This window comes from Sander vitreus, chromosome 17 (assembly GCF_031162955.1).
Source record: "Sander vitreus isolate 19-12246 chromosome 17, sanVit1, whole genome shotgun sequence".
Classification (NCBI taxonomy): Eukaryota; Metazoa; Chordata; class Actinopteri; order Perciformes; family Percidae; genus Sander; species Sander vitreus.
Window position 1 is genome coordinate 5,220,868 of NC_135871.1, and position 14,605 is coordinate 5,235,472.

At 43.4% G+C, this 14,605-nt stretch overlaps 1 protein-coding gene across 2 annotated transcripts; it reads right to left on the reverse strand.

The window, feature by feature from the left end:
• Positions 1-272: 272 nt before the first annotated feature.
• LOC144532147 (DELTA-sagatoxin-Srs1a-like) lies at positions 273-5,388 on the reverse strand. Of its 2 annotated transcripts, XM_078272738.1 has the most exons (3): positions 5,159-5,388; positions 1,834-1,939; positions 273-899 (listed from the first exon to the last, which is right to left on the reverse strand). In XM_078272738.1, the coding sequence occupies exons 2-3, from the start codon at positions 1,899-1,901 to the stop codon at positions 473-475; spliced, it is 495 nt and encodes a 164-aa protein (XP_078128864.1). In that variant the 5' UTR covers positions 1,902-1,939; positions 5,159-5,388; the 3' UTR covers positions 273-472. The 2 variants fall into 2 exon arrangements, with proteins under 2 accessions (XP_078128864.1, XP_078128865.1); XM_078272739.1 differs by lacking the exon at positions 5,159-5,388 and having other exon boundaries at positions 1,834-1,971.
• Between the last annotated feature and the right edge of the window lie 9,217 nt (positions 5,389-14,605).

Below are 14,605 nucleotides of genomic sequence, written 5' to 3' on the forward strand. Positions count from 1 at the left end.
AGCGCCACCTCTGTTCAGGAGAAGGCTGCAACTAGTGCCACCACGTGCGAGTATAAGTAGTTACGGCGCTCTCATGACGTCACATTTGCGCGCGCCAGCTCGGCTGCGGCTACTGTAAAAAGGCCCTTAGAAGCCCAAGGCGACATCTAGTCAGTATATATATTTGGTGTCAGAAAGAACACACTGAATTTGTTATCATTTTCTTACAAAGAGGACATCATTTGATGGACACATACAAGTCTTGTTTTTTCATTTGTAATTAGGCATCAATGTTTTAAAACCACACCTGAAATTACTATTTAATGTACTCATATTTTAGGTATACAGTATTTGATTGATTGATTAATGAACACCACTTCAGCTAGTGACGAATTGTGTCAGTTGATTGAGCTTCACACATACTGAAATATTTTATTAAATTACTGATCAGCTCATATGGCTTACATAAGAGTAGGATCTTCCTCCTTCTGACTTAATACATGCCAGTGTCACTGATATCCACCCTCAGAACGGCTTCACCTGAGTCTGACATGGAAGCACTGACAATAGCATAATCACCCTGATAAGAAATGCAGGAGCCATCAGCCTTTGCTCTTACAAAATTATTTTCATATCCATTATACATCATATCATAAAGATCGTAGTCGCAATTGTATCCTCTGTCAAGGATCCCCACAGCAAACCGGTTGGAGTAGAGGTTTCGGTCGTAGGGCACGGAGAACATGATGGCCATGACGTGGTTGTAGTCGTTGAGGTTGGGGTTGAAAAGGTCATAGGTGAAGACGCCGACAGCCCCGGTCGCACTGCCCGTGTGCTTATTGAACAATGCGCTGGCAGTGGAGTAGGGACCCACCATCGGTGGCAGAGGGACCTCACAGCAGCCACTCTCAGTGAACACCCTGAACACAGAGAGGCGCATCATATCAGACAGGTTCTTGCAGAACTCTTCCTTTCCAAATCATACCAATGATGGGCAGCTCAAACACACAGTAACTGGCAGTTAAGCTACCTGGACTTGATGAAGATCTCTGTCTGACTAAAAGGAAAGCAGAGTAGTGTATGGGAGCATGCAGCTTTTTCATTTGAAAATGGACAGTAAGTTCTTGAGTAAAGTCAATTTTGCTAATGAGAACAATGTAGCTTGAAGTGATGGCACCTGTAAGTTGATTAATGCAATCTGTCTACCTACTATTGTCATCTTTCTGTCCATTCTGTAAACACAACATTGATTGCATATCTGTCCGTCCTGGAAGAAAGATCCTGGCTCTAAGGATGGAGGGTGTCGTATGCTGTATAGATTGTAAAGCCATTTGAAGCTACATAGATAAAATTGACTTGACTCCGAGACAACAATGCAACTAAAACTGATCTGATGAACACATCAGTAATTAGTGAAATTTTCCATTGATGAGTAGTTGTCTATAGTAAATCATACGTCCAGGCATGTTTATCAGTTTTTAAGATACTTCTCTGGTTGTGTAGGATTTTGTAGTGTACTTTTTTTTTTCAAGCTGTTGAATGTTTTTTATTTTTTTATTTAATTGTTTTATTACTTTCTGGGGTTTTTTTCTTTAAATGCAACATGTTTGTTGTCAAAGTAGTGAAGATGCTTTATTTATTTTTGCTGTCACACACTGACTAGCCTACAGCATTTCCCTAACTACCTATACAACTTTCTTGTTGCTGCTGTGTATTATAGTCTTTGCCGTCAGTGGGTGTTTGTGATTGCTGTTACAAAATACAATTAATACAACCCAGGGAACTGCTTAAGTCTGGTTAAAAATTTACTATCAATACGTTCAGAAAAAGTCAAGTACAAAAGCAATGCATTACCTTGGGTTGGCGAGAGTGTAGCAGCCAGAGTTGTTGTTAATCTCAACAGAGCAGAGGCGATGAGGCATTGTGATAAGGTGTGGTGGGGGAAGAGGCTGGCTGTGAACTACAGACAAAACTTTTCAGTTAATTCAGCATCTGTGAGCAGAGAGACAGTTTGGCAGTTTGTCAGAATCAATCATCTATGCTTTGTTGATTGATGTCTAAATGGACTGCATTTATTTATATATATATATATATATTAGTGCTGTCAAACGATTAAAATATTTAATTGCGATTAATCGCAATAATGTCATAGTTAACTCGCAATTAATCGCAATTAATCGCAAATTTTTCTCTATTCTAAATGTCCCTTGATTTCTGTTTGTCCCATTATTTTTTCTCATTTTAATGCTCTTATCAACATGATACAGTACTTTTAAAACGGTGCCTGAACCGAAAGATATATATATATATATATATATATATATATATTTAAAAAAAACGAGTACCTTGTTCAATTGTATTTGTCTGTTCTGTATGTTCAAAAATTTAAAACAATAAAAAGTTGATCTAAAAAGAAAAAAGGAGCACAAAACGGCGAAAACAACCACTACATGGGAAAAGGGTATTTTACAATAACTTTGAATGCACCACGAGGCTGGCGAGGCTGAGTCTGTGTTTTTCAGACAACGGCAGCTACAGTCTGGTGTTAGAATCCTCTACAGTGAAATACAGTCACACTTTACAGCGTTTAGCTGTCAGCATTTTAACCATGTTTACTCCAGCTGCTAGCTAACAGTAGGTTAACATTAGCTGCTGCTAAGTATAGTGTTGACTAGCGCATAGGCGCCAATTTATGTTTTCCTCCGTGGGTGCTCACGGGCGCACGCCATTTAAAAAAAAAAAAGTAGTCCAAAAATGTTTGCATTTCCAGTGTTTCCTCTAGAATTCTTTTTCAGCGGTGGCGGGGAGGGGGGGGGTTAGACGGAGTATGGGCTTATCTGCTAATGTAAGCTACCGACCGTTACCTTGAAACCATCCAGAAAATAGACGGTACCGTAGGGTGATTTAACGTCACCGCTCATTTCACACACAGTTTAACAACAAAACACTGAGTGAACATTACTAGCTACATTTTTCATATTGGTTTTGAGCGGTATGCACCCCCACTAACCTGGAAAACGGTTTTAAATCAGTAACGTTACTACAGCGTGTCGAGGAATACACAGTCTCCTGCAGCGGCGAGTCAGAGGCAGAGGGGCCGTCACAGCAGCGTGGCTAACGTTAGCTTCTTGTCTCATCTGGGGTCTGATAAACAGTAAATTCATCAACTTCAGTGTCCACAATGCTATTTTCGGCGCTATGAGTTTATGACTTTTCACAAACACACTATGACAGACGCTCCACTTAGCACCAACTGCAATGTTTATTTTTAAAATGTATGTAGCCTACTGGCAGTCTGGCACACATGGGTGCTCAGTGGGTGCTCGGTATTCTCCGTGGGTGCTTGAGCCCCGGAGCACCCACGGTATCGGCGCCTATGGACTAGCGTCCCGTGCGGCGAAGTTTCAGTTCCCTCTAACGTCCATTTTCGGAGCATCAGAGAGAAGCGCAGGCATTTAAGTGGCACCTAACTAAGGCACCGAAATCCGCGTTGCTATTCAGTCCGGTAGATAACGGTCGTTAAGGCATCGGTGCCGTATTAGCTCCCCCCCCCCCCACAAATAAAAACTATTCAGATCTACACGATTCACGTCGATGACATTTTCCCATTCAAAACGGCGATTTTTCGCCGAAAAGCGACTAGTTTGCAGGTATGTACTACTCTTTGGCCGGCTTGCAAGCTCAAACAAGTGTGTCTGTTGTCTAGCTAGATCCAGTGTGGTGTTGTAGTTGTTGCAGCAGCATGTGAAAAAAAATACATAGTTTGCTAGGCCAAAAAGAACGTTAATCTCACGATAAAAACATTTGACGCCGTTAAAATGGGTTTGCGTTAACGCCGTTAATAACGCGTTTAACTGACAGCACTAATATATATATATAAATCAATTATAATTAGAAAGAATGAATTCCCTAGCTCTGCTTCTTTATACAAGGCTTCAAACTAGATCAAGTTCAAATTAGATCAAAATATTAGGAGTTAAAAAAAATTTAGTCATGTGGTAGGTCTGCTGTTAGGAAGAAGGATCTCGATAAACTTTAAGTATCCCACAATAAGGCTAGACTTCACTGTTAACGTAGTAGTAGTAGTAGTGATGTCCATTACATACTGTCTGGGCTCTCAGATGAAGCCAGATTACATTCCCATCAGCCTGTTTTCTTGAGTAAATTTATATTTTTAAGTATATCTAAATCTTTTTCAGCTTTTGAAGAGTGTGCTGGTCAATCACATACATATTCTAACATATCTTTCTAACAGGCGATTTAGAGTCCCTTCGTTTAGATACAACAGGCTTAAGAACTCTTTTATACATCAGTCTATCCTGTTGAACCAAAATCAGTTTGCTGCCATTTAAGATCTTGATCCGAGTCTATCTTGAAACATGTTTCTTTGCCATGGCTGTTGATATGTCTTCATCTTTGTACTATATGTGTAATTGTTGTCTAGCTCTGTGTGTATTTTTATTTTTATTTCTTCTTTTGAGCGGAGCTGCTCGGGAACACAAAAGGACTTTCGGTGTGAACTCTCAATAAAGTTGTGTGTATATGCCCCTCCGTTTGTGCATAAATAACAATTAGTTATTCCTAGAGCCAAGACCAACTTTTTAAAAATACAGTTATATACAGGAATTTTGACTTAAATGTGGCTATATATAGTAATATATATATATACAGTATAATGATTGTAATCATTTGTCAATTTTTTCTGCTTGTTTCACAGAGTTCGCACTCTGCTTCATTTTGTATATATTATGTGGTATTCGGAACCATTTATTGATAGTATTGATAATTTTCTGTAATTGATTTGGTTGTGTTGTATTACAATTACTGCTTTGTTTCTTTATTTACATTTTTTTTATTTGAATCCTGTTTTTATGTTTTACGTGGACATTTTTTTGTGGACCTCAGTAAGATCAGCAACTGCTATGACAGAAGCTAATGGTTTTAAATAAAGTAATGGATGTCTAAAACTACACTAAAATGTTGATGGATGAGAAGGATGAAGTCATCTAAACATGAATAAAAACACACATTAACTTTTGATCTCAGGACTAAGACTACGAATAAATCTAAAAATGGATAAAAACATGTCCATGTGGAAATAAATGTCATAAAATATTAGCAACATTAGCCCACACTCTGAATGTCTAATATCTAAAAGTATTAATAAAGGTGTACTTACCTTTGTATGATCTGCAGAGTTGAAAAAAGGCAAAACCAGTTGTTGGTGCTGACGAGGTCCAAATGGTCAGTCAGGACAGAAGACAAACAACTTATCTCGTTTAAGGTGGTTTATTAACTTAAGTATAATAAGTGCAAGTCTCATACAAGGATCTTTTCGGTTTAAGAAGCCACAGTCAGCAGATTGCTGTTAGTCTCTTTCCTCGCCCCGAAGGAAGTTAGACTGAGCAAGTTAGACTGGTTCAACTGGTTTAACTTCTCCCCACCGTTGTGTAAGTGCTTAGGTGTGTGTGCATACATGCGTCACTATGTGTATGTGTAGTTTGTTGCCCAGCAACAGTCATATACTACGGGTACTATACTATAATTAAATGATTATTCTTAAGCAGTCCTGCTGAATAATATAACACATCCGCTGCTCCCTGCGTGCCTTCAATATATTAGACAAAATCTTACAATTTTACAGTAGACTGATAGACTTCAGTGATGAAGTGGAATGTTGCAGATCCATTTAAACTGTGAAGAGGTTCATGATATCAGTAGCTGAGATGGCTGGTAGGGGTACAACTATTTTCAGTTAGTTGCACCTTAGTCTCGCATTGCCAGACCTATCTCCACAGCGTTGTGGAGTAAGGTCTGGCTACACTACACATACCTTACATAACAGGATATGAGAAAAAAAAACGCTCTGGGTTGTTTGCATTTCTTTAAACCAATGACAATTGTCTTGGATGGTGCTAAGCTCTGCCTGCAGCAACAGTGGCTCTGCAAAATAGTCTTGGGAAGGAACTTGTTTTGGTGTAACATTTGTACCCCGCAAAAGAAAATGCCACATAAAAGCGTGTCTTTGTCCATAGCAATCCTGCCAATCGGTCCCAAAATGTCCCAGTAAGAGAGTAAATGCCTTAAACATATTCTTTGTAAATCTTTACAATCATTACCCGAAAGAACCAAGCAGTCCTGCCTTTTTGCACGATCCAAATGTACTTTTAAAACGTATTTTCATTGTGTAGCTCGAAGTTTGTTGTTGTTTCCCATAGCCGAAGGGATTTTGAGAACTGCAACACACAGAGAGCGAAAGGTGAGTGACATCACGCTGGATATCAGGCAATTATCCTGGAAATGAAGTTCCGTTGATCCAGACTAGCTACGCTATTAGGAAGTAAACATTCAATCACATAATGAAATGGCCGACAGGTAAATAAAACATTTACAATAGCATCAACATATTTGTATATTAAAGGATGTAATAATATAATGAAAATGTACCTATTTAGGGAACTGCATCATACTGCGAACGGTAATTATTTTATTACCAGATGGGGACTGCTTTCCTGCACCTGTGAGTCTGAAAGCATGTGCTTCTCTATCTCTCTATCTCTCTGTCTCTCTGTCTCTCTCTCTCTCTCTCTCTCTCTCTCTCTCTCTCTCTCTCTCTCTAGATAACACAGAAGTACCACCACAATGAGGCTACAGCCTATCTGGTGGAGAAGAAGGGAGAAACTATTAATAGTTTTATAGGGTGATTTAGGTCATGAACATTATAAGATGTAAATGTAAAATTATTCATACAGTCTCCACTCTAAATTTACCATATGATGTTAATAGTTGACCCATTTTTTCTTTCCTTCTTTTTCTTTCTTGCCTTGAACTGTGTACCTGAGCTTGTTTGTTTATGTTCTGAATATTCCTGCGTATGCTTGGATAAGAACGTGAAAAACACTGAACAGTTGCTTCCAGAAAACCCAACTGGTCAATAAAACAACAAGAAATGACCAGCTCCTGAACTGAAGTAGAGTTGTGGCATTCCTCTCCGGGGGATAGCACTGTGTGCCAAATTGTAACTTATCCACAACTTTGTCGCCGTGGAAAGTAACTAAAGTCTATCAATAAATGAAAAAAGATGCCCTATTGAGCTTAATTTGCTCTATAGGAAACCTTTGTTATATTAGATCTACAACAACAAATCTACACTTTGAACTAGCTGTAGTATTATTAAACAGAATGAGTGGGGGTTGGGGTATTTATTACATACACAAACCAATACCTAGATCAGTGTGCCAATATGCTGCAATAGCAGCAATTGGCAGAATGACTATTATCCTGCATACGTATTACTGGTGTGAATGCTGAAGTCACATTTTCATACCTTTTCAACTGCTAGCTACTCATTCATACATTCGCAGAGAAACTCCATTCAAATTTTAAAACATTTCCCCTTTCATACATTCAGGGTTGGTATTCAACTTTCAAATCCCATTAGTACTTTTTAAAATATTCAGTATTCTTTGAGGCTTAGAAAAAATGCCTTTCTGCCATTTTTACAGAGGGCAGGGCCCAACTGACAGAGTGGAAAGGGGTAGAAGCAAAATTCTCTTTACCTTGTGATACCATCCACAGTTTTAACTCTTCATACATTACTTTTACGTCACAATGTAGGGGATCTTATGCCCTTTCTAACAATGTGCTTAGGGATGCAATCTGACTTTCACACAAGGCACAGTGAGCTTCCAAGTGAAGCCATGTCCACTAACTGCCGCACTGCCTCCTGTACTAAATCATACCAGAAATACCAGGAGGAGAAGAGAAACAGGCCCTTTTTGGACAGCTACTCTCCTCACATTTTTTACACAACATACACCATTCTTGCACAGGATGTTCAGCAGAGTGTTATACCTCTCACAGTATTAAACATTAAGCGATAGGAGTTAGGGTTTTTGAGCTAGAAGCAGGACTATCAAAGGTGTGCCAGAGCCTCGTCTTGGTGTTGAGGCCTGAGGTCAGTTATCAGAGTCAGACAGTTTGTCAGTTAGTCCATCATGACATCATGTTAGCTGACAAATAACACCTCCTTTCTTCCTCTCCTCTTTCTCTACTCCTCACCTCATTTCTTCCTCTCCTCCTTTCCTCTTCACCTCCTCTCCTTTACCCATCTTACCCTCCTCCTCCTGTGTGTGTGTGTGTGTGTGTGTGTCCTGCAGCATTCCTCGTGTTCAGACTGCTGGCATCTCCTGACGTTAGAGCTGAACAATAGAACGTTACTATCTTTTTGTATCAGCTCGTATTTTCATTCCAATGATTCCTCCGTCAAGTAGCTTCACTGGAAGATAAAAATATCTGTCCTGTGTAACGTGTGTGTGTTCAAGTTAAGCTGTTTTTAAAAAAAAATACAATCTTCTTCCTTAAACTCCCACCAAGAACACTTGGTCTTTTGCAGGTGTTGTTTCTACAGAAGTGAACACACTCTTTCCCACGGTTGTTAAAACTTGCACAAGAACTGATTTTTATCAAATAAGTATCCCAGGCTTTACTTGTTGTATTTCTTGTGGTTAAAATATTAAACACTGCATTACAACACAGTTGTTATGTTTCAGGTCTCTATAAGTTAAAGTTAGTTTAGTCTTTTTCAACTTGGACCCTATGACTGATGGGAACAATCTTTGAAATTGCTCCATTATTCAATTCTGTCACGCTTCACTAGGACAGGAATCCAAAAGCAGACAAGGACAAGGTAAGTTGAGTGGAAAACAAATAAGTATTTATTTATTTGGTCTTGGTACGTGGAAGCAGGGGAATCCAGCTGGTGAGGCAGTGGGTGGAATGAGTCGGCTGACGGATTAGTGCAGACTCAGTAATAAAGGTGATGCAGACGACCAGACGGTGATGGAGAGAATTTCCAGGTTCCAAAACTGAAGACAGAGGAACAGGCAGATTAGCAACGGTAAAACGTCACAAAAGAGCAGAACAAACTTCTCAAACGTACCAACTGGCACTAGCAAACATACTGGTGAGGATAACAATCCGGCAGGGAATGGATGTCAGTTCACAGCTTAAATGGTGGAGAGGTGATGATCAGGACCAGGTGTGCAGATTGCAGATGAGATACAGGTGAGTGTGATTGCAGATTCGCCAGGCAACTAGACAGGATGCGTTCAGGAACTCAGAAAAACACAGACTCACAGGTGAAAACAGAAACTGAGGCGGAAAGTGAACCTAGGAAGCAGGATTCCTGACAGTACTCCCCCTCCGACGGATGCCACCCGGCGGACAACCCGGAGCACCAGGATGGAGGCGGTAAAAGTCATGGAGCAGGTCCTCGTCAAGAATCTGACGCCGAGGAATCCAGCATCTCTCCTTAGGACCATAGCCCTCCCATTCCACCAGGTACTGGAATCCCCGACCACGCCTTCTGGAGTCCATAATGCGATGTACAGTGTAGACGGGACCACCTCCAATCATCCAAGGAGGAGGAGGTAACAAGGGACTGAGGAGAACAGGTTTAATGCAGGAGACATGGAAAGCAGGATGGACCTTGAGAGTTTTAGGAAGCTTAAGGCAGACCACAGCAGAATTGATGATTTTATCCACCACGAAGGGGCCAATGAATTTGGGAGACAGTTTCTTAGACTCCGTCCGTAAAGGAAGGTCTCGGGTTGCCAACCAGACCTTATCCCAACAGAATAAGTGGGCGCCGGAATACGGCGACGGTTGGCTTGGAGCTGATACCGGTCAGAAACTCTCAGAAGGGCTTCCCTGGCACGATGCCAGGTCCGGTGGCAACGACGAATGTGAGCTTGGACGGAGGGAACTGAAAGATCCTTTTCCTGGGATGGGAACAGAGGCGGCTGGTAACCGTACAGACACTGAAAGGGGGCCATCCCAGTGGCGGATGTTGGAAGTGTGTTATGGGCATACTCGACCCATGGCAGCTGAGATGACCAGGAGGTGGGATTGGAAGAGACCAGGCAGCGAAGCGCGGACTCCATCTTCTGGTTGGCCCTCTCGGCTTGACCATTAGATTGGGGGTGGAATCTAGACGTGAGACTGATCGTGGCTCCAATGGCCAAGCAAAAGGCCTTCCAGAGCTGAGGTGAACTGAGGACCACGGTCGGAAACAATGGCACAGGGTAGACCGTGGATTCTAAAAATCTCCTTGACAAGGATGTCGGCTGTCTCAGTGGCAGAGGGAAGCTTCGGAAGGGGCAGAAAGTGAGCAAACTTGCTGAACGTGTCCACAACAGTCAGCATAACCGTGTTCCCCTCAGAAGAGGGCAAACCGGTAACAAAGTCCATGGACAGATGCGACCATGGTCGCCGGGGAATGGAGCAGGGGGTGAAGCAGTCCAGAGCTGGGTCAATTGGATCCCTTATTCTGCGCACAGACACGACAGGCAGCAACAAAACTTCCGGTCTCCTCTCCCATGGCAGGCCACCAAAACCGTCTACACACTGTGTGTTACTGTGTAAGTAACGCCATAGTCCGAGCCACACCTGGGTGGCACGTCATCTTGTTGGCGTGTGCCCACTGGAGCACAGCAGAGCGGACCGACTCAGGCACAAACAGACGACCGGGCGGCCCGTTCCCTGGATCCGGCTGCGTCCGAAGGGCTGTCATAACCTCCTCCTCAATCTTCCAAGAGACAGCTCCCACGACGAGTTCCCGAGGAAGAATGGTCTCAGATCTGGTACAGTTTTCCTCCATCTTAGAAAACATCCGGGACAGAGCGTCTGCCTTGCCATTCTTCGAGCCTGGTCGAAAGGTAAGAGAAAAGTTAAAACGTCCAAAAAAACAACGCCCACCTGGCTTGACGGGAGTTGAGACGTCTGGCGGATTGCACGTATGCAAGATTCTTATGGTCCGTCCAAACAACAAACGGGTGAACAGCCCCCTCCAGCCAGTGGCGCCACTCCTCCAAGGCGAGCTTGACAGCGAGCAGCTCCCGGTTCCCCACATCATAGTTTCTTTCTGCTGGAGAAAGATGACGAGAATAGAAAGCACAGGGGTGAAGTTTATTATCAGAGGAACTACGCTGGGACAAAATGGCTCCAACCCCAACATCCGAAGCATCCACTTCCACAACAAACTGACGAGAGGTATCAGGCTGAGCGAGGATGGGAGCGTTAGTTAAACGCTGCTTAAGATCCACAAAAGCCTTGTCCGCCTCAGGAGTCCAACAAAATGCTCTGTTGCTTGAAGTCAAAGCAGTTAATGGAGCGGCCACCCGACTGTAGTCCCGGATGAATCGTCGGTAGAAGTTGGCAAATCCCAGAAATCTCTGGAGTTGCAACCGAGTACCGGGCTGAGGCCAATCAATCACCGCCCTAACCTTCTCTTGATCCATCTTAACTTGGCCTTCAGAGATGATGTACCCGAGGAAGGAAGTGGTATGGGCGTGAAAATCACATTTCTCAGCCTTAACGAAAAGGCGGTTCTCCAGTAGTCGTTGTAGGACTTGTTTAACATGCTGGACATGGCTGGAAAGATCCTTAGAAAACACGAGAATATCATCCAGGTAAACAAACACAAACTGACTGACCATATCTCTCAGAACATCGTTTACCATACTTTGGAATACAGCTGGGGCATTGGTGAGTCCAAAAGGCATGACCAAATACTCAAAATGACCCATGGGTGTATTGAATCCCGTGAGCCATTCGTCCCCCCTCTCTGATCCGGACGAGATGATATGCATTGCGTAAGTCGAGCTTAGTGAAAACAATTGAACCCTGCAGAGAATCAAACGCAGAGTTCATCAACGGCAGAGGATACTTGTTCTTGATGGTGATATCGTTTAACCCACGGTAGTCAATACAAGGCCGAAGGGATCCGTCTTTCTTACCAACAAAGAAGAACCCCGCTCCCAGGGGTGACGAGGAGGGACGAATGAGGCCAGCAGCAAGAGAATCCTTCAAATAGGTCTCCATAGCCTCGCGTTCAGGTCGAGAGATGCTGTAGAGGCGCCCCTTAGGATAAGTAGCTCCAGGGATCAGGTTTATGGCACAGTCATACGGTCTGTGAGGAGGAAGGGAAAGTGCCTTCTGCTTGCTGAAGACCTCACCAAGACCGTGATAAACTTCAGGAACTTGGGACAAATCCGGGGGGGGTCATGGTTGGATTCCTGACTGGACACAGAAGGGGAACAAGCAGACTTAAGGCAATTAGCATGGCAATCAATACTCCATTTGGTTATCCTTCCTGTCACCCAATCAAATGTGGGGTTGTGTTCTCTCAACCAGGGATAACCCAGAACCAGTGGAGCGCGAGGTGAGGGCAAAATGAAAAAAAGACATGATCTCCGAGTGATTACCAGACAACAGCATCTTCACAGGTTCAGTCCTCATGGTTATGCGTGCAAGAAGTCTGCCGTTAAGAGTGGTAGCTTCAATGGCTTCCGGGAGTGGTTCCTTGGAGAGCCCCAGCTGTTCCACCAGGTCAGCATCCATAAAACTGTCATCTGCCCCTGAATCGACCAAAGCATTTATCTCAACGGACAGGTTAGTGTTTATGAGTGTGACAGGAAAACTGTGTCTGACTGGATTCTTGGGAGACTGAGGTTGGCTCGCTAAGAAGCCTCCCACACTTAGCGAGCCTAGGAGTTTAACGGGCGCTGTGGACATGAGGAGATGTAAAGATCCATTTTACCGCAGTAACGACAGCTGTTGGACTCACGTCTACGCTGGCGCTCCTCCACAGACAACCCGTGACGTCCCACCTGCATGGGTTCCGGATCAGATGACTGACACTCTCCTTGAATCTCGTGGGACGTCGAACGAAATCCCGTCTGTGTCCGAACCTGGATGGTAACCGAACCGGTGAATGGTAGGCAGATCCTCCTCGTTTCTCTCGCCTTCTCTCCCGGTATCGGTTATCCACCCGAATGGACAACACCACCAGTTCGTCAAGGGCCTTAGGCTCGGGATAAGAAAATAATTCATCCTTGAGTCGTTCAGATAATCCCTGATGAAAAACAGCCTGTAATGACTCCTCATTCCACCCACTCTCCACTGCCAATGTCCTGAATTCAATAACAAACTCAGCTACGCTGCGGGCTCCCTGGCGGAGTGAACACAGTCTTTTAGATGCGTCCTTACCTCGGACGGGGTGATCAAAAAGCTTCCTCATCTCAGCCGTGAATCTCTGGTACGAAAACATGCAGGGATCTTGTCCCTCCCAAACGGCAGAAGCCCACTCCAGAGCCTTCCCACGCAGCAATTCAATCACAAAGGCTATCTTAGCCTTGTCTGTGGCGTAGGAATTGGGCTGCAAGTCAAAAACCAGTCCACACTGCATGAGGAATGAACAACATTTTCCCAAATCTCCTTCGTACTTATCGGGCGTTGGTATTTTGGGCTCACAGAACAAAACAGCTCCAGGAATAGCAGGCGTGGATAGAGAAACAAGTGGTGGATTATCTGCAGAAACCCCGAGCTGAGCCTTCATTTCCATCAGAGAGGCAGACAGGTTACTCACAGATGACTCCATCTCCTTAAGCACTATGCTGTGCTGCCCCAACATCCTTTCCTGTTGGGTAATGGCATGGCGAACAGAGTCCAGGTCCGCTGGGTTCATCTTGGCCGGATCGTTCTGTCACGCTTCACTAGGACAGGAACCCAAAAGCAGACAAGGACAAGGTAAATTGAGTGGAAAAAAAATAAGTATTTATTTAGTTGGTCTTGGTACGTGGAAGCAGGGGAATCCAGCTGGTGAGGCAGTGGGTGGAATTGAGTCGGCTGACGGATTAGTGCAGACTCAGTAATAAAGGTGATGCAGACGACCAGACGGTGATGGAGAGAATTTTCCAGGTTCCAAAACTGAAGACAGAGGAACAGGCAGATTAGCAACGGTAAAACGTCACAAAAGAGCAGAACAAACTTCTCAAACGTACTAACTGGCACTCTAGCAAACATACTGGTGAGGATAACGATCCGGCAGGGAATGGATGTCAGTACACAGCTTAAATGGTGGAGAGGTGATGATCAGGACCAGGTGTGCAGATTGCAGATGAGATACAGGTGAGTGTGATTGCAGATTATCTCGCCTTGCTTCATCGCCAGGCAACTAGACAGGACTAGGATTACTGGTGTGAATGCTGAAGGCACATTTTCATACATTTTCAACTGCTAGCTACTCATTCTTACATTCGCAGAGAAACTCCATTCAAATTTTAAAACATTCCCCATCTTTCATACATTCAGGGTTGATATTCAACTTTCAAATCCCATTAGTACTTTTTAAAATATTCAGTATTCTTTGAGGCTTAGAAAAAATGCCTTTCTGCCATTTTTACATTGGTGTGTATGGGATGGAATGCTCAGACTCAGAGGGCAGGGCCCAACTGACAGAGTGGAAAGGGGTAGAAGCAAAATTCTCTTTACCTTGTGATACCATCCACAGTTTTAACTCTTCATACATTACTTTTACGTCAAAATGTAGGGGATCTTATGCCCTTTCTAACAATGTGCTTAGGGATGCAATCTGACTTTCACATGAGACACAGTGAGCTTCCAAGTGAAGCCAAGTCTGCCACACTACCTTCTGTACTAAATCATACCAGAAACACCAGGAGGAGAAGAGAAACAGGCCCTTTTTGGACAGCTACTCTCCTCACATTTTTTACACAACATACACCATTCTTGCACAGGATGTTCAGCAGTGTTATACCTCTCA